The 24,029-nt window shown below is 39.1% G+C and overlaps 1 protein-coding gene and 1 non-coding gene across 3 annotated transcripts in view; one reads left to right on the plus strand and one right to left on the minus strand.

The window, feature by feature from the left end:
• Positions 1–24,029, minus strand: part of IFRD1 (interferon related developmental regulator 1) — a 48,585-nt gene that overhangs the window by 6,951 nt on the left and 17,605 nt on the right. Inside the window, exons 1-8 of one of the 2 annotated variants that reach the window (XM_033428258.2) lie at positions 18,121–18,452; positions 13,454–13,558; positions 13,226–13,310; positions 12,338–12,462; positions 10,188–10,345; positions 7,046–7,096; positions 6,785–6,963; positions 6,587–6,695 (exon numbers count right to left, since the gene is read on the minus strand). In XM_033428258.2, the coding sequence (XP_033284149.1) occupies positions 6,587–6,695; positions 6,785–6,963; positions 7,046–7,096; positions 10,188–10,345; positions 12,338–12,462; positions 13,226–13,310; positions 13,454–13,558; positions 18,121–18,211 (903 nt within the window). In that variant the 5' untranslated portion in view covers positions 18,212–18,452. Of the gene's footprint in view, positions 1–6,586; positions 6,696–6,784; positions 6,964–7,045; positions 7,097–10,187; positions 10,346–12,337; positions 12,463–13,225; positions 13,311–13,453; positions 13,559–18,120; positions 18,453–24,029 lie in introns of those variants that run through there. The other variant, XM_004269883.4, reaches the window with a different exon arrangement.
• Positions 1,743–1,849, plus strand: LOC117201372 (U6 spliceosomal RNA). Its single transcript, XR_004483392.1, has one exon. It is a non-coding gene; the product is annotated as a U6 spliceosomal RNA (small nuclear RNA).

Genomic DNA, 24,029 nt, shown 5'->3' on the forward strand with positions numbered 1-24,029 from the left:
TTAAAAAATCAGTGTAGTAATTACAGCTATATGAGGAAGTTTATTGTCATACAAAACAGGTTTTGCAGTCAGAACATCTATGTTTGAATCACAAACATCCATTACTTAGACATATATAACCTTGGGCATAATTACATTAGCAATCTGTGTCTCAGGTCCTCTGATATAAAAAGGGGATAGTTAATACAACCCACATCTCACAGGTTTATTTAAGGCCTAAGTAAAATATATTTATATATTCTAACAATATATAAAACACAGTATATAAACATCCATTATGCTACAGCTCTTTTATGATATAGCCTGTTTCAGTATAACAATATAAATGCTTCAAACAGGTCAGCTAAAGATAATTATTTCATACTAAAATGACTATAAGTTAAATGGTTTCAAAGGCTGAGTGGCATTAGAATGAAATGAAACCACAGAAAACTTTTAGAAGAGTTTAAATACACAGGATGAGATGCTTAAGGTCACAAAAATCACCCCCCAAACTACTATTTCTATACAGAAGTTACTGGAGCACTGCCTGTAAACAAAATGAAATAAGCTGGATCTTGCACAGCTGTCCTATGTGTTAAAAAATAATCCTAACAGGGAAGCCTAACATTAAAACAGAATTTGATGTCTCCCCACTTCACTGCAAAGTGATGACTACTATTTCTAGAATGGTTTTATCTGACTCTACGCAACTACAAAGACTTTTATTCTTTTCATTCCCTGCTAATTGAGGCAGAATGTCTCCATCAGGGTATGGAGACATTTTTACATGAGTCAGTTATCCTATAAACAAAGGCAAGAAATGAGAAGCACGTGGGGTTGTCCTTTCTGGAAATATAAAATCTAAGTGATTTAAGGCCTGGGGAGTGTGTTGTGAGTCTTCAAATTTTCTTTTCTTTGTTTCTGCTCTGTCTCTCTGTCCTGAAGCACTTCCCCTGTCAGCTTAGGTGGGGGATAGAGCAGGGAAAATTAGGGAAGGTTTGACTATACTATATTTTGATATATTTCCCTGAATCAGCATATCACATGGACCTCAGACCTATAATTCCACTCACTAAATAGTCCTTGTCTTAGTTTAAGTTACACTAGAGAGCTCCTAAAAGGCCACTACTAGAGTACTAGTAAGAGGGAGGTAATACATGATTCAGTTAATAGTGCAGGAACTGCTACCACTTACACTGTACTTGGCATGTGTTCCCAAGAACCATATTAGGTAGTGACTATTACTATCTCCATTGTAAAGATATGGATACTGAGGCACAGAGAAGTTGCCCAACATCATCAGGTAATAAGGGTGGAAGACAAAATTTGAACCCAGGCACCGCAGCTCCTAAGTATACTCTTTACCTGCTTGGTTACATGGCAGACACACAAAGTAAACTAAGGGCGCTCTCACAAACGAAGGATTACTAATTCTTCATATCAACTTTGAACAAATAGCTATTATTAATATTTCACCAACTCATTCTTTAAAACCCAACCTAAAAGCCAGCTCTTCAGAGAGATTTTTACTAAGTCTCCCAGGCTGATTTCATCACATAGTTAGATTTCCAGGTTAATAATAACACAAAATAATTAATGTTAGCAAAAGGCTCTGATTAATTTGATGCCACACTTGTGCTACAAAAACCTAATTTAAATCAACCTACGGTTTAACTAATTTTTTTGAACACCTTGTAACCACACTAACCCACCAGCAAATACTCCCCTCCTTTCAAAAAACTTAACAAAAATAGCAAAAACTGCTCATTTTGGCAGCACATACACTAAAATTGGAACGATACAGAGAAGATTAGCATGGCCCCTGCACAAGGATGACATGCAAATTCGTGAAGCATTCTATATTTTAAATCATAAAGATCAGATCAGAAACAAATGAAAAAAAATGAAGGAAACGATAGCAAAGATAAATAAAACTAAAAGCTGGTTCTTTGAGAAGATAAACAAAATTGATAAACCATTAGCCAGACTCAACAAGAAAAAAAGGGAGAAGACTCAGATCAATAGAATTAGAAATGAAAAAGGAGAGGTAACAACTGACACTATAGAAATATAAAGGATCATGAGAGATTACTACAAGCAACTACATGCCAATAAAATGGACAACCTGGAAGAAATGGACAAATTCTTAGAAAATCACAACCTTCCAAGACTGAACCAGGAAGAAATAGAAAATATAAAACAGACCAATCACAAGCACTGAAGTTGAGACTGTGATGAAAAATCTTCCAACAAGCGAAAGCTCAGAACCCGATGGCTTCAAAGGCGAAATCTATAAAACATTTAGAGAAGAGCTAACACCTATGCTTCTCAAACTCTTCCAAAATAAAGCAGAGGGAGGAACACTCCCAAACTCATTCTATGAGGCCACCATCACCCTGATACCAAAACCAGACAAGGATGTCACAAAGAAAGAAAACTACAGGCCAATATCACTGATGAACATGGATGCAAAAATCCTCAACAAAATACTAGCAAACAGAATCCAACAGCACATTAAAAGGATCATACACTATGATCAAGTGGGGTTTATCCCAGGAGTGCAAGGATTCTTCAATATACGCAAATCAATCAATGTGATACACCGTATTAACAACCTGAAGGAGAAAAACCATATGTTCATCTCAATAGATGCAGAGAAAGCTTTCAACAAAATTCAACACCCATTTATGATAAAAATCCTCCATAAAATAGGCACAGAGGGAACTTTCCTCAACATAATAAAGGCCATACATGACAAATCCACAGCCAGTATCATCCTCAATGGTGAAAAACCGAAACCGTTTCCACTAAGATCAGGAACAAAACAAGGTTGCCCACTCTCACCACTATTATTCAACATAGTTTTGGAAGTTTTAGCCACAGCAATCAGAGAAGAAAAAGAAATAAAGGAAATAAAATCCAAATCGGAAAAGAAGAAATAAAGCTGTCACTGTTTGCAGATGACATGATCCTATACACAGAGAATCCTAAAGATGCTACCAGAAAACTACTAGAGCTAATCAATGAATTTGCTAAAGTAGCAGGATATAAAATTAATGCACAGAAATCTCTTGCATTCCTATACACTAATGATGAAAAATCTGAAAGTAAAATTAAGAAAACACTCCCATTTACCATTGCAACAAAAAGAATAAAATATCTAGGAATAAACCTACCTAAGGAGACAAAAGACCTGTATGCATAAAATTATAAGACACTGTTCAAAGAAATTAAAGGTGATACAAATAGATGGAGAGATACACCATGTTCTTGGATTGGAAGAATCAACATTGTGAAAATGACTATACTTCCCAAAGAAATCTACAGATTCAGTGCAATCCCTATCAAACTACCACTGGCATTTTTCACAGAACTAGAACAAAAAATTTCACAATTTGTATAGAAACACAAAAGACCTTGAGAAAGAAAAACGGAGCTGGAGGAATCAGGCTCCCTGACTTCAGACTATACTACTAAGCTACAGTAATCAAGACAGTATGGTACTGGCACAAAACAGAAATATAGATCAATGGAACAGGATAGAAAGCCCAGAGATAAACCCACGCACATATGGTCACCTTATCTTTGATAAAGAAGCCAAGACTATACAAAGGAGAAAAGACAGCCTCTTCAATAAGTGGTGCTGGGAAAACTGGACAGCTACATGTAAAAGAATGAATTTAGAACACTCCCTAACACCATACACAGAAATAAACTCAAAATGGATTAAAGACCTACATGTAAGTCCAGATACCATCAAACTCTTAGAGGAAAACATAGGCAGAACACTCTATGACATAAATCACAGCAAGATCCTTTTTGACCTACCTCTTAGAGAAATGGAAATAGAAACAAAAGTAAACAAATGGGACCTAATGAAACTTCAAAGCTTTTGCACAGCAAAGGAAACCATAAACAAGATGAAAAGACAATCTTCAGGATGGGAGAAAATATTTGCAAATGAAGCAACTGACAAAGGATTAATCTCCAAAACATACAAGCAACTCATGCAGCTCAATATCAAGAAAACAAACAACCCAATCCAAAAATGGGCAGAAGACCTAAATAGACATTTCTCCAAAGAAGATATACAGATTGCCAACAAACACATGAAAGAATGCTCAACACCATTAATCATTAGAGAAATTCAAATCAAAGCTACAATGAGATATCGTCTCACACCAGTCTGAATGCCCATCATCAAAAAATCTACAAACAATAAATGCTGGAGAGGCTGTGAAGAAAAGGGAACCCTCTTGCACTGTTGGTGGGAATGTAAATTGATACAGCCGCTATGGAGAACAGTATGGAGGTTCCTTTAAAAACTAAAAATAGAACTACCATACGACCCTGTAATCCCACTACTGGGCATATACCCAGAGAAAACCATAATTCAAAAAGACATATGCACCCCAATGTTCACTGCAGCACTGTTTACAACAGCCAGGTCATGGAAGCAACCTAAGTGTCCATCAACAGATGAATGGATAAAGAAGATGTGGTACATATACACAATGGAATATTATTCAGCCATAAAAAGGAACGAAACGGAGTTATTTGTAGTGAGGTGGATGGACCTAGAGACTGTCATAGAGTGAAGTAAGTCAGAAAGAGGAAAACAAATACCATATGCTAACACATATATATGGAATCTAAAAAAAAAGAAAAAAAAAAGAAAATGGTCCGAAGAACCTAGGGGCAAGACAGGAGTAAAGATGCAGACCTACTAGAGAATGGACTTGAGGGTACAGGGAGGGGGAAGGGTAAGCTGGGACAAAGTGACAGAGTGGCATGGACATATATACACTACCAAACATAAAATAGACAGCTAGTGGGAAGCAGCCGCATAGCACAGGGAGATCAGCTCGGTGCTTTGTGACCACCTAGAGGGGTGGAATAGGGAGGGTGGGAGGGAGGGAGACACAAGAGGGAAGAGATATGGGGACATATGTATATGTATAACTGATTCACTTTGTTATAAAGCAGAAACTGATACAACATTGTAAAGCAATTATACTCTAATAAAGATGTTAGAAAAAAAATCACAATGAGGAATCACCTCAAACCTATTAGGATAGCTATCATCATAAACACAAGAAATAACAAATACTGGTGAGGATGTGGAGAAAAGGGAACACTTGTGCACTGTTAGTGGGAATGTAAATTGGTGCAGGTACTTTGGAAAATAGTATGGATGTTCCTCAAAAAATTCAAAATAAAATTCCTAGTGCAAAAAAAAAAAAAAAAAGCAAACAAAACACTAGGTTGTTTTATAACCCAGTTCATTTTTGTCTTTGACAAGGACTTCAGTCAAATTAAATACATCTGGATGAGTTCTCCTGGCTATCACATATTATTTATTAACTCAGATAATGTAAGATATGCAGGTAATAATATATTTACATTTATGCAAATTTAAACAAATCAACACATATACTTTAAACTGCATCATTAGTTCACTTTTAAGATGCATTTCAAAGGAAAAAGAAAAGAATTTACCATTTCTAGTCAGTAGAGGAATACAAGATTAAAAATGGGGACATCTGGCTTCTGTGCCTTGAGGTTAAGGAGCCATTAAGTAGCTCAATAAAATTAAATGGATTGCTAAACTTCAGTCTTCTAATTTCTCACATAAGGAGACTCATTACCTACTGACAGCATTAATAACTTACTTTTACCTTGTACCTGCTCTCTTTCAAAGTAAGGAGGGATGTGGGGGGCAACGAAACACAGGCCTAGAATGGAATGTGAATAAGCAAGGCAACCCAGAACACGTATTAATCTTATTTAGAATTATCCACTGTTAAATAACTTCTTTAATTGCAGACAAAGTTTCATTCCAGAAATAGTCTTTCTCCTTAAATTAAGAAGCAGCTAGTAAGTAACCCAAGATTCACAACAGAGGTCACAAACCAGGGTGACCAAATGTCCCATACAGCCTAAGACAAAGGGTTTCCTAGAACACAGGACTTTTCAGTGCTAAACTTGGAATACCATCAGGATGGTGGATCACCTATTGGTCACCTATCACAAACTCAAATACCTTCAAAAGCCAAACTGTGGTTTAAAAAAAAAAACAACTATGAGTCGACAGTGGTAGAGAACTGCAAAGCACATGTCCCAGACTAATGGGCTATGTTTATTTCCATCTTTGGCTTAAAAGTTAAACATAACAGTACTAAACTCATCTGACTTAATCCCAAACCTATGTTGACCTAATATTTCATCCATTTGTCCAACATTTATTATAAAGCATCCATGCATGAATTACCTTAATGTGTCTGATGTCTGAGAAATCCAAGCAGATCCAAAAGATTATACGGGACAACTCTCTCCATGAGTAATAAGAGTGTACCTAAACTTCAGTTCTGTAGGCAGCAACAATCAAATGTAATGAACTACACTTAAATATTGCTCTACCAACCCCTATTGGTTTATGCTCTTAAAAGTATTACATCACCAGTGCCAAGAAGCAGAACGATCGATCACTAGGTTCTCAGTGGGCCATGCTCTAAAGTTATCATCCACTTCTTAATTGTGAGGATTATGATGGAATAATGGTCCTTGTGATGCAAGCTTTTTGTTTCACCTATCAGATACTTACACTCTCTATTCCTCTGGCCAATTCAAACAGAAGTGCCAGAGATTCACCAGCAGCTATTCTCATGTTTACATCATCAGAAGAGAGGAGGCTTGGAAGTTTATGGAAATGCCTAGAAAATAGTCAGTCATTATTATGTGAACACAACCGATTATGTCAATAAATGTTGATTTTATAAAGTAAGAAACTAAAAATACATACACCTCAAGCTTTTTCTTCACTTCATTGATTGGGCATATGGTCAGTAATAATGTCCACACGAGAAGCGAGCTGATATGAAGCGCTGTAGTAGGGGTGCTGCAGACAACATTAGTGTCGTTCTCTTTGAGATAGGACTTGGTGAAGATATTTTCCAAACACTGCAGAGTTGAATACAGCTCCTAATGCATAAGAACAGGAAATAAGATACCACCTTAAATGAGAAATGTGCAAACAACTGGATTCAAAAGGTTGTCTACTTACAGTAATGTCATCTGTGGCAATAAAACAGCAAACAGCAAAGCAAGTTGCACACTAAAAAAAGCAAAACAAAAACAGACATTAATGTTTGCCATTTTCTTATTAATTCTACATCTTCCTGCTTTTATAATTCAATGTGAAAAATTTCTCAACCACATGACTACATTAGGTCCCAAGTACAGTATTAAAAAGAAAGAAAGAATATAAGGTCAAAAGTTAAGGGAAGTGGATTTTGGCTAAAAGCCACTAAGGTCTGCTACTAAACTCAGAGTATGACCTTAGGGAAGTTACTCCATTTCTCTCAGATTTTCCTTCATTAATCTAGCAGATCATTTCAAACTTCAACTCAAAGACAGAGATGAAGTGTGGACATTTGAGATAAAGAAACCTACTCTATTAAAAACCTTTAAAACACAAATCTCAAAAAATTTAAATAGCTGTCCTCAAACTTCCGACTTAAAGAAGGATCTCATTAACTCAGATTTTACTTATTTTGGAATATGTTGAAAAGAGGTTGGGAATCCTATAATTGTTTATTTTGGGGGGGGGATGCTAAACGAGTGAGTACACAGTCCAAGATTACCAAGGTAATCTTTTTTTTTTTTTCTTTTTACAAGGGCCTCTCACTGTTGTGGCCTCTCTCGCTGCGGAGCATAGGCTCCGGACGCGCAGGCTCAGCGGCCATGGCTCATGGGCCCAGCGGCTCCGCAGCATGTGGGATCTTCCCGGACCGGGGCACGAACCTGTGTCCCCTGCATCGGCAAGCGGACTCTCAACAGCTGCGCCACCAGGGAAGCTCCCAAGGTAATCTTACTTAATAAAACAGAATCAGAATATCTATATACAATCTACCTGCAACATAAATAGGAGCCATGAATTCTCAGAACACTGCTCTAACAAATTAATCATATAAAAACAGAATCTGAGGGCTTCCCTGGTGGCGCAGTGGTTGAGAGTACGCCTGCCAATGCAGGGGACACGGGTTCGTGCCCCGGTCCGGGAGGGTCCCACATGCCGCAGAGCGGCTGGGCCCATGAGCCATGGCCGCTGAGCCTGCGCGTCCAGAGCCTGTGCTCCGCAGCGGGAGGGGCCACAACAGTGAGAGGCCCGCATACCGCAAAAAAAAAACCAAAAAACAGAATTTGAAATTCGTAAGGCTTTATTATTCTTCATTTCCCTTTTCCCCGTATGTTATTACTAAAATTCCCTCATGTTGTTCCAAGTACCATTAAAGCTTAAGTCTTTAAAGTCATCATTCATATGCCCAGGTTTCAGCTAGTTCTGTTCCAGTAATATGAGGACACTTGTAATATTAATCTGCTTGGTGTCACTGTTTTATTTTCATTAGTTTATCCTGGTAAAAATTGGACATTGTTAAAATTCAAAAGTAGCCTATGTATTATTCTTAGTAAAGAAAAATTTCAATCTATCATCCCTTCTCCTAAGTAAGCAGCAGAAGCAAGGCCACATCTCTCCTTCTGATTACTAAGAGAAATGGCAGATTAAAAATTAGGACTGCCTACATTTAATAAAGATTCCTTCTGCTAATATGCAGAAGAATGCTAGTTTATTTTTTATTTTAATTCACAGAAAGAGTGAGAAGGATTAATAAAGGGCCTTTAGATGACCACAACAAACTCACATGCAACCAAAATTAAGTGATCACCTCAAATATCTAATCAATAGTGTTTTCTGTCAAACATTTCAAATACCCCTATACTCCTGCACAATTTAAAAGTTGCATGAAACTACACAAAAAGGAAGAACAGAAAGGCAAAGAGCAAAAGCGTGATTAAATATTTTAGGATTGCTAACTATTGGGGGGCAGAGATTCCTATAATGTCACCAAACTCCTATTCCTTTGCCTCTGGGAGAAAGAGCTAGACTATTCCCAGCAGCCATACAGTTGGTAAACCAAGGAACTCTTGGCAGAAGCGATGTGTCTCTGTCCTCTAGCTTTCCCCATCTAGCTACCATACTTGCCATCTGAAAGGACCTAGAGGTAGGGCAGAGATGCAGGATGGATGCCTAGGGACCCTGCTGACTTGACTGGGCAGTGATATGAACAAGAAGTAAACTTTTATTAAGCCACTAAGACTTCAGGGTTTATCTGATACAAAGATTAATGTCATGTACCGTAAGTAATACTAAAGAGGAAGCTAATTTGAATAATCAGTATGAAAAAGCTTTAAACTTAAAATGGTTCTCTTGTTAGGAAAACAGCTTAAGATTCAAATCCACTAAAATTAAATTTTTAAGATCTATTAAGACTCTTAAGATTCTTAAGATCCATAACATTCAAATCTTAAAATGCATTAAGATTCAAATCCACTTTCTAAATCCACTACAACCACCTCATGTTTCTGTGAATAAAGCAAAACACGTTCATGTGATCACTTAAATCACTTACTAGCACACCGAAAACCAACAACCAAAAACAAAACCCACAGTCTTAAGTGTTGCAAGTGGTATGTATCAATTAGAGAATGAAAGCTTTTCCAAACCCCAAAACCAGATGAATATTTCACAAGTCAGAGTTTCAGAGTTTCCTACATCTACCAAATCCACCTGTGTAACTACAGCATTCAGCTCTCTCATAAGGACTTTTAGGCCACAACAGCCAGAATTTTTTTAAGAAAACCACTCCATTACATTTCTTAGAATAAAAAATAACCACACAATAAACAGTGTCAGGACCATTTCTTTAAGCTCCAATAAAAACTAGATCATCTTAAATAACTCAACACAGCACTGTATTTCATATCAGCAAATGATGTTCAATTTCAAAGATGTAGAAATCTTCTCTATACGGGATGCTCTATTGAGTCTCAGAAAATTTAAGAGGGCAATTGTCATATTGAGCCTGCTCACTAAAATTAAAGACAAATGGGGGTGGTGGTGGGATGACTTGGGAGATTGGGATTGACATATACACACAAATATGGATAAAATAGAGAACTTATGAGAACCTGCTGTATAAATAAATAAAATAAATAAAATTCAAAAAACAAAGGGACAAATGAGAATAAAATGTTAATAAAAAACCTGCTATATTTTTTAAAGATGCTATTTTCCTAGATCATTCATCACAAGGTCTGGCTGTCATGCCTAGATAGATCTATAAATTTAAAAATCCTATACTTACAGTTTGTCTAGCCTGGATACTAGCTGTTCCATCACAAATTATTTTCTTCAGGATTGGTCCAAGAGTCTTTAAAACCTCTTCACTTTCAATTCCAGGGCCCAACTGAATACAGAGAACAGATGCTAATGCTGCAGCTGCACGCTGCTCATCACCTTTACCTATAAAAGAAGCCACAATGCAACTATGACAAATCATTTTCAACAGACTTATTAAGGCAGCAATCTCCCAAATTTGTTCAATTTCAAAATAGCGTCTACCAATTATGAAACTTGTAATATGCTCAAGGCTTTGACATGAGCGATAAATCTAGACCTCACTCAAATCCTAGATCTACCACGTATTAGCCAAATGATCTTCAACCAATTACTCTTATTCTCAAAACATTTCCTCATCTGTGCAATGGAGATTAACACCAATTTTAAGGGATTACTGTAACAGTTCAGCCAGATAATGCATTTCAAGCTGATCTGACCTTCCAAATCCTTCATGTACTTATAGAATAGTGCTCAAGTAGCCCTTGAATTAATCTGACAAGCATTTCAGATGTACACAGCCCATGAGGTAAACTAAACTGTCAGGGCTTCCTCCACCAGTGTTTTTTTAATTTTTTTTTTAATAAATAAGGGATTCAAAATAAGGGATTCTTGGGAATTTCCTAGTGGTCCAGTGGTTAGGACTCCGAGCTCTCATTGCCGAGGGCTCAGGTTCCATCCCTGGTCGGGGAACAAAAAATCCCACAAGCTGCATGGTACGGCCAAAAACTAAAAATATTAAAAAAATAAGGGATTCTTTAAAACTATAGAAAATACGTTAATATAAAGGTAAATGTAAGTTAACTCTTGAGAACTGTATACACCAAAGGATTTGGGCAAATTTTGAACTTAAGTTATTGTCTGATAAATTAAATATTTATGCAGGTTGTAAGAAATTTTTAAAGGTCACCTAGTCCAATTACCTTGTGGATACAGTTTCAATGTTAACACTTTTAACAAAGCCATTGTAATATCTCAAAAAAGTTGGCTCTGTTATCAACTATACCAGTAACAAGGTATATAACTTTAGACCAGTCTCCTGTTTCCTAGGTCTTTCTTTTTCCTATACAATGAGAGGTGGATTAGATCAAAGGTTTCCAAACACCATTCTTGACAAAGCTTCCACCTGAAGCAAAATGAGAATAAGAACATAAAGCTAAGCACATTCAATTTAAAGGAACATGTGTGCTTCCTACACTTTTGGTACTAGAAATGTTTTGTTGATAAAGTGATAATGATAGTTGAAGCTAATTATTTTCATAATGTTCTTACTTGGCAAAATAATTAAGCTGGCAGCCCCAAATCTTTTTAAATCTGGCAGCTCCTAAAATTGAAAGTTTGATAATACTAGACTTAATCTTTAAGGTCTCTCTTCATTCTTAAAAGTTCTATGATCATAAAAGTTCTACAATCATAATATGAATTCCAGAATCTCCATTACAAAGTTCTAGAATTCAAATATTCCAAGGGATATCCTGAAATGATGTCATTGACAGGTATGATTGATGTTTTAAATAAGAAAATGAGGTAGATAATTGATACTTTTTTAATTTTAGAAAAATGAAGTAGGATGGTTTATAAATAATACTTTTTGTTGACATCTGACACATGGTTTCAAGCCTTTTTTATATACAAAAGAATGGCAGGACTTCCCTGGTGGCGCAGTGGTTGAGAGTCCGCCTGCCGATGCCGGGGACGCGGGTTCGTGCCCTGGTCTGGGAAGATCCCACATGCAGCGGAGCGGCTGGGCCCGTGAGCCATGGCCGCTGAGCCTGCGCGTCCGGAGCCTGTGCTCCGCAAGGGGAGAGGCCACAACAGTGAGAGGCCCATGTACCGCAAAAAAAAAAAAAAAAAAAAAAAAATGGCAAACACCTCTTCTGATACAACTAAAGTTGATAATCCACCCCAATCCTTCCTAGTTTCAAACTGTTTATTACATAAACAAAACAAAGCTAACAAGTTTGATTTTGAGTTCTAACAAGCCTGGCATATTCCCTGCCAATTACAAAGTTATAAGAGTGAGCCAGACTTCTAAGTGCTATTAACAAATATTACTGCACAGAAGGTAGCAAATTCCTTTTCAGTTCTGTGACTGTGACTCAAAAATATGGACATTACCTTTTTTCAGGCAGCGTTCAATGCTATCAGTTAAAGTCATTCTTCTTTCCAGAATAAATTCATAAAGCATCTTTGAAGCCAGTATATTTTTAATACCTTCAAGAGCTGCCTGCCTTGTCTTCGCACTATTTAAAACAAAATGTAAGAGAAAGAATATCCAATTGGAGTATACCATTGGTCAATGAGACTTTTAAAAACTTAGCTTACTTCCCTCTCAACTTTTTCTATTTATAGATTATTTAAAATCTAATTTTCATCAAGCTCTCACAGTTCTTCAACAATAATTTAATTTTCATCTACAACTCACCTTATTATACAAAAGATTTTAAGCTACTCTATATCATGTTTTCTGTTTATTAGTTCAATAACCACAATGTTAAATGACCACATAGAATTTTATACTTTCAATGTATAAGACATGTTCTCCTACATTACATATTCAAGTAAACTCAGACTTTTTTTAACACTACAGAAGTCTAGAGTTCTTGTTTGAATCTTCTGGGCTTTTTAATTCCATTTGTTTTAAGTTGGTTCTAGAGTTACTGTTAAGTAAGAAAACAATTTAGCTTTGATACTTTTCGAAGTTTAGTTATACTTTCTAGTTGAAGATTAACTTTTAATTCAACAAATCCACTTCAATTATCAAATACAGTTATGTCCCCTATGCTGAACAACGACTAATCTTAGGCTATTAATCTAAATTCTAGTGGCATGTTCCTATCTACTGATACATTAAAAGTCCAAAGGAATAAGAAACACTAAAATATACAAAGTAAACAAATCGAGCTTTAGAAAAACATAATGTTAAATGAAAGAACTGCACATATTTTAAATAAAAAGTGGCTGACAGAAATCACCCAGAAGAAAAGAGTTTCCAGTAATTCCTACCTCTTATCTAGGGTCAGGTCAATGAATCCCTTCAACTTATACTCTAAGTCTTCTTGAGTTCCTTCCTCATCGAGGACTTCTGGTCCTAAGGAATAATAAAAACCAACCACTGTAACTTAAATAGAAAAAAGCAGATAGGGAGCGGTAATAGTATACTTAGCTACAAGAATTCCTCCACCTAAATCATCCTTTTATCTAACGTTGCAAATCTTAACTGAAAACTCATACCATCTTCAGCAAAACTGGAAGGATCACTGTAACCACTGCAATGGCTCATTGTTTCAATCGATGCATCCTCATCACTAAAAGGTTGAACATTTCGATGCTGGCCACCTAATAGGTAAAAGAGGGTGAAGGTAAATGATTTTGTTGTCATATATGCAAATACTTAACTTGGGATTTTAAAATTTACTTACAAAAAATCCAGTAATAAAAACCCAAACTTATTTATGAGATGATTTTTTACAAAAGAATACACTTAAATTCCTAACATAAGTCAATTCACCTAATGTGTATTTCAGAGCACCAACTGTTTACAATATACATCAACTTCAGAAATATATCAATCATCTAACATGCAGCACCCATTTTTGGTGATACAAAAAGTATTACAGATGAAAAAACTACTTCAAATCATGAAGACAATGAAAACTGACCATCATAAGAATAAAACGAATATATGTTCCAATGAGAATAACTGGGCTTAGCAAACATTAACTGGTGAATGGGTTAGTTTTTAGGTTACACATGTCTTATGTCAAGGGGAATTTAAGAAGTTAAGGGATGGTAGTTTTAAAGACAACTTGAATTGAGAGGGTCAACAAAGGCTTAAAAATGAAGTTTTGGATGGGGATGTTGACAAGTGGATCCAAAATGGCATAGAAAGTAATGATAGGAATTGGATGAAGTAATTGATCACTAAAGAACTACAGTGCTGATGAGATGTGTATGAAATTATAAAGAGCTCTGATGGGCTATTTGGGTGATGCCCAGTGCAGTGAACTACAGGATTTTTGTTCCTGAGTCATGCAAGTCAGAAGAGCTGAGAAGACGTGTGAACTAGCGTGTGAATCACTTAAGAGGCAGGGCTTCTTAAGTGAGGACCCCTTAAATGGTCCTCAAGCACTGCACAGAGGTCCTCCTTTCTCTTGGCCAGTACTCTATGGCGGACTTCACAGGGCCACATCCACTGGAGATAGAAAGCATCAATTTGAGAGTCTTTACAGAATTGCCTCATTTTTGCAAGTAAAGAACTATGGGCAAGCTGCAAGCTGATCAAGACTGTAGACATGGTGTGTTTAAAACTGGGACTTTGCTTCGAAGATTTTGAATTATTTAGGTGAGCAATGTTTAAGATTTGACTTTTTTCACATGCCGATTTCAAAAGTGACTACAGTATTTTAAAAACCCACTTTACTGTGGTGATTAGTGACTAATTTGGATGATGACTTTCCTACTACGATGGGTGCACACGTGAACATTTGTACCTAGTCACAAGTGCTGACACTCCTGTTGCTTCCTTGGGAAAACTGACAGTACCCTTTTAAAATCTGTGTGAGTATTTTCCAGCAATAAAGAGCCAAGATTTAAGGAAAAAAAAAAAAAGTTTTGGTATTTGATGTAGCATAAAAAGATAGATAAAAGCCCGACAGATAAATTACCTTTAAAAGAAAGGTTCTAACAAATCCAACAGTTTTAAAATATCAGCCCTATTACTAAAAAATTAAAATCCTTTTTTTTAAGCTAGAATCTTTCTCTCACCTTCATTAACTTAAGGAGTAAATGTACATTCCTGGTCACTGTCATTTCTAGTCATTTTTGTTTTGTGGGAATTTCATATTAATAAAAAGATTACCTAGTCATCAATTACATTGAGCACTGAGTTAAAATAAGTCCCAAATTCTGCCCCAAAAGTGACTTGAGTCATCTGATTTACCTCTGAGCTCGAATCAAAGATTGTACCTAAAATTGTATCCTTAGGTACAATGATACAATACAAACCTAAGATTGTATCACTTAGGTCTCTATATTCAAGAAATCTGTAGCATTTACTACATCATAAGATAAGCTTTTCAAAAATTCTCTAAATTTAATTAAGCCTGTTGCTGTTTTTTTTTAAATGGGGGTTGTCTTTTTTTTTAAATCACAACAGAGGTGAGACTTTAGCAGATTTTTAAATCAACACAGGAAGCAAGTGGCCTTCAAACCTGCCGGCTATCTCAAAGAGAATAAAGTGTGCCAATCAAAGTAGTGAAGCATAAAGAATAAGCAATGAAACCAAGATCCCAAAACTTCTTAATCATAGTGCTTAGGACAGGAAAGACCTATGCCATCATACTCTATTTCTGGATCTATCTTCATGTGTTTTCATGATTCGAAGTCGTGGCAACAGTTGAGTCATCTACTTAACTTTTACTAACATTTATTCACAAATCAATTTACGTTTTTTATTTTTCATATTCAGCCTATTTTTAAACTATCAAGAAGAGTTTCCTATCCAGGTCCTACACAGCTCCCTTCTCTAAGTTTCAATGATTTCCCAAGGCTCAAGGGAAAAAGAGATTAAAAAAAAAAAAAAACGAGGAAAAAAATCCTGTATGAATGTCTGATATCTAGGTCATACTCACCCACCTTGTGATCCCAAGTACCATTAATGAGGTGGCACTTAGACACATAAAGTCCTTATTTCTTAGAGGGCTTATGTATTAACAAAGTTTTGTTCTTTCCTAAAAATGCTCTCTTCAAATTAAGTGTCACGAAAAATAAGCACACTTGAACAAAAGGTCAATTTTATTAGTTTCCTAGACCTGTCCACTAACTTAAAAAGCAGAGAATTTAAATGGGAAACCCAAAGTGATAGAGAAGTTGGTTATCTTTCGGCTGTACATGGGAAGATCTCATTTGAATCCCATTTCTTCTAGATGTCACTTAAAAATACCAGTAAGATAAGACTTTTAAGTACAAGTTTGTGACAATTTTCCACCTCTTCTACTCAACTATTATTTATTCATTTATTGACTTAAGTAATATTCATAAAGAACCAAACGAAACTTTTCAAAAAGTAAAGCTCACCCCCCAGGCCCAATTAGAGGCAAGCACAGTTAATAAGTTCTAGTGTAAACTTCCAAAGATAGTCAAAGCATGTATAGTTTTATAAACTAATCAAATAATTCTTTACCTGATGATGAAAGTTCGCAAATGAACCTCATGGTAAAATCTGAAAGGCAATCCCCCACTGCCTCCTGATATTATTCTCTAAGTACCAGGAAGGAAGGAGGCTGGACAGGAAGCTCCAGAAGGGAATAAAGGTTTGTTTGTGATTCAAGGAAGCCATTAGTAACATCATTACCATTTTCAAAATGACTTTAGCTTGCTGCATCTCCATAATTTGTTCCATCAACAAAAGGTAAACTTAAAGAAGAATAAAATTAATACGGACCTTCTAGACAGAATTTAAATGTTTACTTCAGATGAGGAAAGCTGAAGCAGAAAGGTAGAGAGGTATGTATCCTCAATTCACACAGAGCAACTAGATGCCACAACAAACTATGTATTTTATATCTTGATCAAGAATGAATTTCATGAACACCGAGAGCATTCAATCAAAATAAAGAGCGATATAAAGAAAAGGGAAAAAACTACATTTATAATAATTCATTCTTGTCAATTATTAAACATTTAATACATGATCACAAAGTTTTCGTGCTGCTATAAATCCTATAGGAAAGCTTTTAAAATACCAGCTTCCAATCATCTTTAACAAGAAAACTGGCCTATTTACTTGCTAAAGAACAAAGGCATATTCTGAGGGTCAAAGTGGCAACTGTGCTGACAAGTATATGTGGCTGGTAGTAGTTCCGATGTGATAACATCTGAGGATATTCCAACATTTAATTTCAAAGTTTCAACAAAGCAATTATTAAACGTGCTGATTTTATCCGGTTTAACACTAGCTTTCAGTATGCTGTGTCTCGTAGGGCCTTCTGCTTTAAGTCCTTTTTTCTTAGCCGTATGGTTAGGAGTAAAGAATCATTAATTCAGTTAAGCACCTACCCATCCAGGAAAAGCTTTAACTTTGCAAAGAGGAGACAGAAAACCCTAAACTTTTGGCCAATTGCAGTCTGAGCTCCTCACCATTCCCGCCTATCCCGGGCTCCCATCAGAGAACCTATAGAATACGGCACAAAAGAGAACGTGGTTTCTGCCCCGAGGAGCAGGAGGTCGCCTCGACTGGTCACAGGAGAGCTGGGGGCTCGGGATTTGTTCGGGTGCCAGATAGGGACAGGAGTAGAGCCTACTCTGGGACAGTGGCCCCCAGCCTCCGACGCCTCCGCCAGGCCAGGTGGACACGCGGGATGCGAAAGAAGGCTGCAGAACGGGATACCACATGGGCACCTCTGCGTCACCCCGGCCCCACCACGTAAGGCCCAGGCCGCGTGGGCCAGTCCAAACCCGCCGGACGTTTGGCATTCCCGAGAACTCCATGTTGGAGCCGGGTGGTCAAAGGTGACCAGTGACAGCATGGACGGAACTCCGAGCCCGGCCCCACTCTCCGTCAAGGAGAGCTCTAGAGAGCCAGCACCTGCCTCTGAGAACAGTTCCTCTCCTGCCAGCTCCCGGTCACCCCCGATGCCAACCCCTTCCCAGACCCAAGGACCCATTCGCCCCTCCCAGACTCCACGACCCGGGCCCGAGTTCGACTCGCATGCCAGATCCAAATCGCGCGAGGTACGGCCACCGGGGCACGCTGGGAAGTGTAGTTCGCCGGCCACAGCAGGTGCCCCGCCGACGCAAACGTCTAGAGGAAAAGAACTACACCTCCCACGGTACCCAAGGTTAAAGACTTGCCAGCCTGGCCGGCAACTGGGACGCTGGCGGCGGGGATACTCTCGTACCTGCTGTCGCCGCCGTCGCTGCAGCTGCCCCTGAGCTGCCGCCACTACTGCCACCGCGATGGGGAGTGTTCCGCTTCTTATTCTTCGGCATCGTGGGACGCCCGGTGCCGCCTAAACTCGGAGCTTAGCGAAGATCAGCCGATGGAGCTGCACTTTTTACTCGTGCGTCTGTGCGGCGGGCGGCTGAGAGGTGAGTTTTCGACTAACAGAGGCGAGAAGCGGCGCGGGTAAGAGTGGGCGGTGGCGGCAGCAGAAATCCCCGTGAAGAGCTGTAATCGGAAACGATACATGTTTCTCTCTAGCGCTGGAGCTAAGGCGGGGCGGGCGAGGCCACGACGCCTTAAGTAGCAAGACCGCCGCCGGTCGTCACCATACGTGGGCGGGACTCGAACTCTCACTAGCCAATCCCTATAGACCTCCCCACCAGAGGCGGACTTAGGGCGGCCGAAGGATGCTGACTACCGATCCCACGCCACAAGTCTTCCAGCGGCGGCCCGGAGCCGGTCTTCGTTGCCGTCTTGAATTCTGGGAAATGTAGTCAGCCCTGGGGAGCCGGCTCCCAGCTCCTCCCAACGGGCTTTTCTACGCGCTTCCTTTGTTTCTCGAGACCCTTCCCCTGCCGCCCCGTGGCCCCGCCTTGGAATTGACGGAGGTGGTAGCCAGTGAGGAGCATGCCGAATGACGACAGCCCGCTTCCAACTGGGATTGCTTCCAACTGGGAGCTATGCAATCCGCATTGCTGGTCTGTCTCCAGAAGCTCGTGTTCTTCTCCTTAACCTTTACCCTACTTGCCTGTGGGCTCTGCCCAGGCTCAGCCATACCCCTCCTTAGGTATGTTTCCATGGTTTTAGTTGTTGAATTAGTTTAGCGATCATCAATATTTATTATTGAATTGTGGTTCAAAACATAGGAGCACCTCAATACATAAGGCAAATGCTAACAGCCATAAAAGGGGAAATCGACAGTAACACAATAATAGTAGAGGACTTTAACACCCCACTTTCACCAATGGACAGATCATCCAAAATGAAAATAAATAAGGGAACACAAGCTTTAAATGACACATTAAACAAGATGGACTTAATTGATATTTATAGGACATTCCATCCAAAAACAACAGAATACACATTTTTCTCAAGTGCTCATGGAACATTCTCCAGGATAGGTCATATCTTGTGTCACAAATCAAGCCTTGGTAGATTTAAGAAATTTGAAATCATATCAAGTATCTTTTCCTACCACAATGCTATGAGACTAGATATCAATTACAGGAAAAAAAACTGTAAAAAATACAAACACATGGAGGCTAAACAATACACTACTAAATAACCAAGAGATGACTGAAGAAATCAAAGAGGAAATCAAAAAATACCTAGAAACAAATGACAATGAAAACACAACGACCCAAAACCTATGTGATGCAGCAAAAGCTATTCTAAGAGGGAAGTTTATAGCAATACAATCCTACCTCAAGAAACAAGAAAAATCTCAAATTAATTGTGGTTCAAGGCTATGTGCCGCCCCCCCTTGAAAAAGATGTGCTTTAATCTACTTAGTCATGTAGTTCCTGTATTTCTCCTGCTCTAGACTAGAAAGATCTGGCGATTCAGATTTCTATACAAGAATGTGTCCTTTGTCAATTCTTCCTGCCAGTTAGGAGGTCAATCTGAGATAAGGATTGGGTTTTGGGAATTTAACAGCTGGTAAAACAAACATGAGCTATGAATACCAATACTCTCAGTGTTTTTTATTTTCCAAGGTGCGCCTAAGATCTCTGTCTTCCTAGTTACATTTGTCATGTATTTAGGACCTGTTTTTAAGTTCATGTATTATGCTTATGACAGACAAATTCACTGACTCACCTCAATGTAGGTGACTCATCTCCCACTCCACCTCCCTCCTGAGTCCTCTTATTTTCTTTTCAATGGCAAGTAGCACATTTTCACCTGAATGTTCCATATGCACCTCAGTCCAGCATCTCTAATACTGTTTCCCTCTTCCTGTCTTCCCTTTGTGTGTTCACAGTACTACTGTCCTCCCATATGTCCAAATTCAAGAACTCAAAGTCATACCTGGTTTCCCTAAAAACAATCAGTTTTACCATAAAACACCTAAATTCATGTCCTCTTCTCCGATCACACATGACCTCAGTTGGTGCCTGAGCATTTTAAGGGATCTTGCCAGTCATTTCACCATATTTAATGCATGATAATATTGCCAGATTTATTCATATATCCCCTATTTTACTAATTCACATGGTTTAGTAGTTGCTCAAAAACATTCCTTGGTTCCCATTACCAATGTATCCAATGCCAACCTTCTTCCCCTGGCCTGGACTCCCTCTTCAGCCCTTCTTTCACTGCTTCCTGGTACATGCCCTGTGCTTCAGCCACATTGCACTGCTCCTCGCTTCCAGTACACAGCTCTGCTGTCCTGCCTCCATTTTATCATTCACGTTGTCCAGTGCTCTGTAATGTCCTTCCTCCCAGGTTCACCTTGGAAAATTTTATCCATCTTTCAAGATCTAGCTCAAATTCAACCTCCTTCCTTCCTAAAGCCTCCAACCAAAATTGTTTCTTTTTCCTCACAACTCTTAAAACTCTTTGTAATGCTCTAATGGCACTTATTACACCCGCACAGGCCACACAGCCTATTCAAGGATGCTATTCAAAGGGCATTATTTCAGCGTTGCTTTTACTTTGTTTAATCCTGAAGCTGCAAGTAAACCAGATAAGGATGCCGGTTGGTGGACACAGCTCCCACTGATGCCCTTATATCATCCCTTCAGATGACTGTACGTCTGAAGCCCAGTGGCCTTGGCCCACACTGAGTGAGATGACCCCAGACTGGAGGATCATAGAATTATACCTTTCATAACCCCAGGCTCTTGGTCATCCAGAAACAACTCATACTACAAGTAAGGCAATAATTTTGCTACCCTGTGAGCCACATCACCCAGGCTTAATGTCCAGGTTTCAGGCCTTGTAACTTGTGCTTTGCCTACATTTGGGGCATGCTCCTTTTATCTACATCCATTCACATCCACTTGGAGGTTTTTATTGGGAAGGCCTAGCTATGACCTACCACATCATATACATACTTGCTTTACATTTGTTTGTAAACACATCTGTCATCTCATGAAACTGTCAACTCCCCCAAAACAAGAACCTGTTTGCATCATCGCTTTCCCTCATGGCATGTAAAGAAGTGTTATCTTTGTAATTATAGGGGGTCAGTATATGTTAAATGAATGTTCAAGAAATATTTGTTGACTGATTTTTCTGGGTCAAGAAAAGGCAGCAACATTACATACATGGAGTGTTACTTTTAGTATAATGAACTCTGAGAGATATTTTTGATAAAATCATCTTACTGTCTTTATGTCCATAGTTTAGTTCCAGATCCGTAAAAGTACCAGAAAGATTTAGCCATAGATGTCATAAAACAGTGGTCCTTAACTTAACATATTGGTTTTGCAATATATTTGAAGAAATTAGAAGACTCCAAACAACATCAAATAAGTACAGAATAACTACAATTAACCAGGAAGGAAGAGGAACAGGACAAAGGGATTTTCTCCTAGCCAGACTTTGCCTCTGCAGGGACTTCTGCTTATATCTCATTGGCTACACTTTTGTCAAATACGCTTCCTAGTCACAAGGGAGTCTAGAAGAAAAGTATTTTTAATTAAGTTCGTTGATAATCAAATCTGAGGTTCTGTCAAAGAGAATGAAGATCACGCCTATAAGACAGGCAGCTAGCAGTGTCTCCCTCAGGTACTACGAGGCAAAGGTCTCCCTTGAAATGCTCTAATAAATATCACATATTTGTTACCAACATGATGTTATGTGCTCCCTCATACCTCTTACTCATAGGAAGATGTATCCTCCTCCTATAAACACAACCTAATCCAGTTTAACATTCCACCTAACAGATATCAACATCATGGTAAGTATATTCAGATGTTGCAAAAATTACACTAATCTGAATTTGTGGACTTGAGAAGAGTTCTAATCTCTCATGGGGTATATATATTGAGGATTTTGGTTCAAGAACAAGTAACACAAGACTTGGTATTCAAACCTCCCTTGAAGACATGAACATGAAAGGATTTCTTTGACTGACTTTAGTCATGGCTTCCTTGGGATTCTTTGCATAGCTTTAAGCAGAAATAAATGCCTCCCAGATTCTCCATTTTTTTTTTTTTTTTTTTTTTTTTCGGTACGCGGGCCTCTCACTGTTGCGGCCTCTCCCATTGCGGAGCACAGGCTCTGGACGCACAGGCTCAGGGGCCCATGGCTCACGGGCCCAGCCGCTCCACGGCATGTGGGATCTTCCCGGACCAGGGCACAAACCCGCGTCCCCTGCATCGGCAGGCAGACTCTTAACCACTGCGCCACCAGGGAAGCCCCAGATTCTCCATTTAAGACTTGTCATCATCCGGTTCCTGCCTGTCTCTCTAGACTCACCTCTTATCGCCTAACAACAAGGCCCTTCCTTCCTGCGATACTGGATGCCTCGAAGGTCTGTGAGGTCACCATGCTCACACAGGTTTGGGACCTGCCCACCTCTCCTTCTCGTCTCAGGAGCCTCTTCTCACCCATGCCAATTCAAACACACCTCAAGCATCTTCTTTGCCAACTCAAAATACAGAGTTCATTCCCCCTTAAGACTTTTGTAACAGCTCCTCCCCACACCTGATAAGATCTTCAGCTGAGTTTTCTACAGTTGCCATTTAAATCTCAGCCTAAATGACAGCTCCCTAGCAATGCCTGTCCCACCCTCCACTCTCATATACCCCCTCACCCAACCTACCACCACCCTGCCTGTGTTATTATCCCAAAGCACATCTCACTACCTAATATTTTTCTAGTTCAATTATCATCGTCTCTCTGCCCTACCAGAATGTTAAGATTATGAGAAAGGAGGTTTTGTTTGTTTTATTTACTGCTCTTTCTTCAAGTTCAGTATTGGAAGTTGGTAGCTATTCAATTTGTGTTTACTGAATGCATAAATGGATAAATGATTGAATGTCACTGCTCTGCCTGAAACATTGTCCACAATCTCCCCCCTCATCCTTTAAGTCAGGGTTCCCCAACCCCCGGGCTGAGGACCGATATTGGTCTGCGCCTGTTAGGAACCGGGCCACACAGCAGGAGGCGAGCAGCGGCGAGCGAGCGCAGCTTCATCTGCTGCTTCCCATCGCTCGCATGACGGCCTGACCTATTCCCCCACCACCACCCGTCTGTGGAAAAACTGTCTTCCACGAAACCAGTCCCTGAAGCCAAAAAGGCTGGGGACCGCTGCTTTAAGTCACAGATTCTGATTATCCCATCCCTCACCCCATCTCATTTAAGTGTCTCTCTTCTGTGTGCCTATAGTACCTTCCCTAGAATAGCATTAATTGTATGTATTATAACCCTTGATTACTTGTCCGTGTCCCATCAGTCACAAAGTGGGCAAAGTTCAAATTTATTATCCCTGAAACAGATGCCGGGGCTTTACAAGCACACGTAGCACGTTTCTGCAAATTAGAAAGAGAGCCAGGGCACCCAGCTTGACGAGTGCTAGTGGGCTGGAATGCACCCCCCTCACTTCAGCAGGGAGCAACCTGTGCACCTGTACATGGTGGCCCTGGTAGACACTAACTGTTTAATTCAATGAGGGAGTGAATCTTCTCTATATCTTAGTTTCTTAAAGGCAAAGAAACTAAGGTGGGGGAATGAATGAGACAACAATTATCAAAAGCCTGTTCTGTCGCTGGTACTATTCTAGGGTATTTTTTAAAAATTTTTTATTTATTTACTTATTGGCTGTGTTGGGTCTTCGTTGCTGCGCGTGGGCTTTCTCTAGTTGTAGCGAGTGGGGGCTACTCTTTAATGCGGTGCGCAGGCTTATTGTGGTGGCTT

This window comes from Orcinus orca, chromosome 9 (genome assembly GCF_937001465.1).
Source record: "Orcinus orca chromosome 9, mOrcOrc1.1, whole genome shotgun sequence".
Taxonomy (NCBI): Eukaryota; Metazoa; Chordata; class Mammalia; order Artiodactyla; family Delphinidae; genus Orcinus; species Orcinus orca.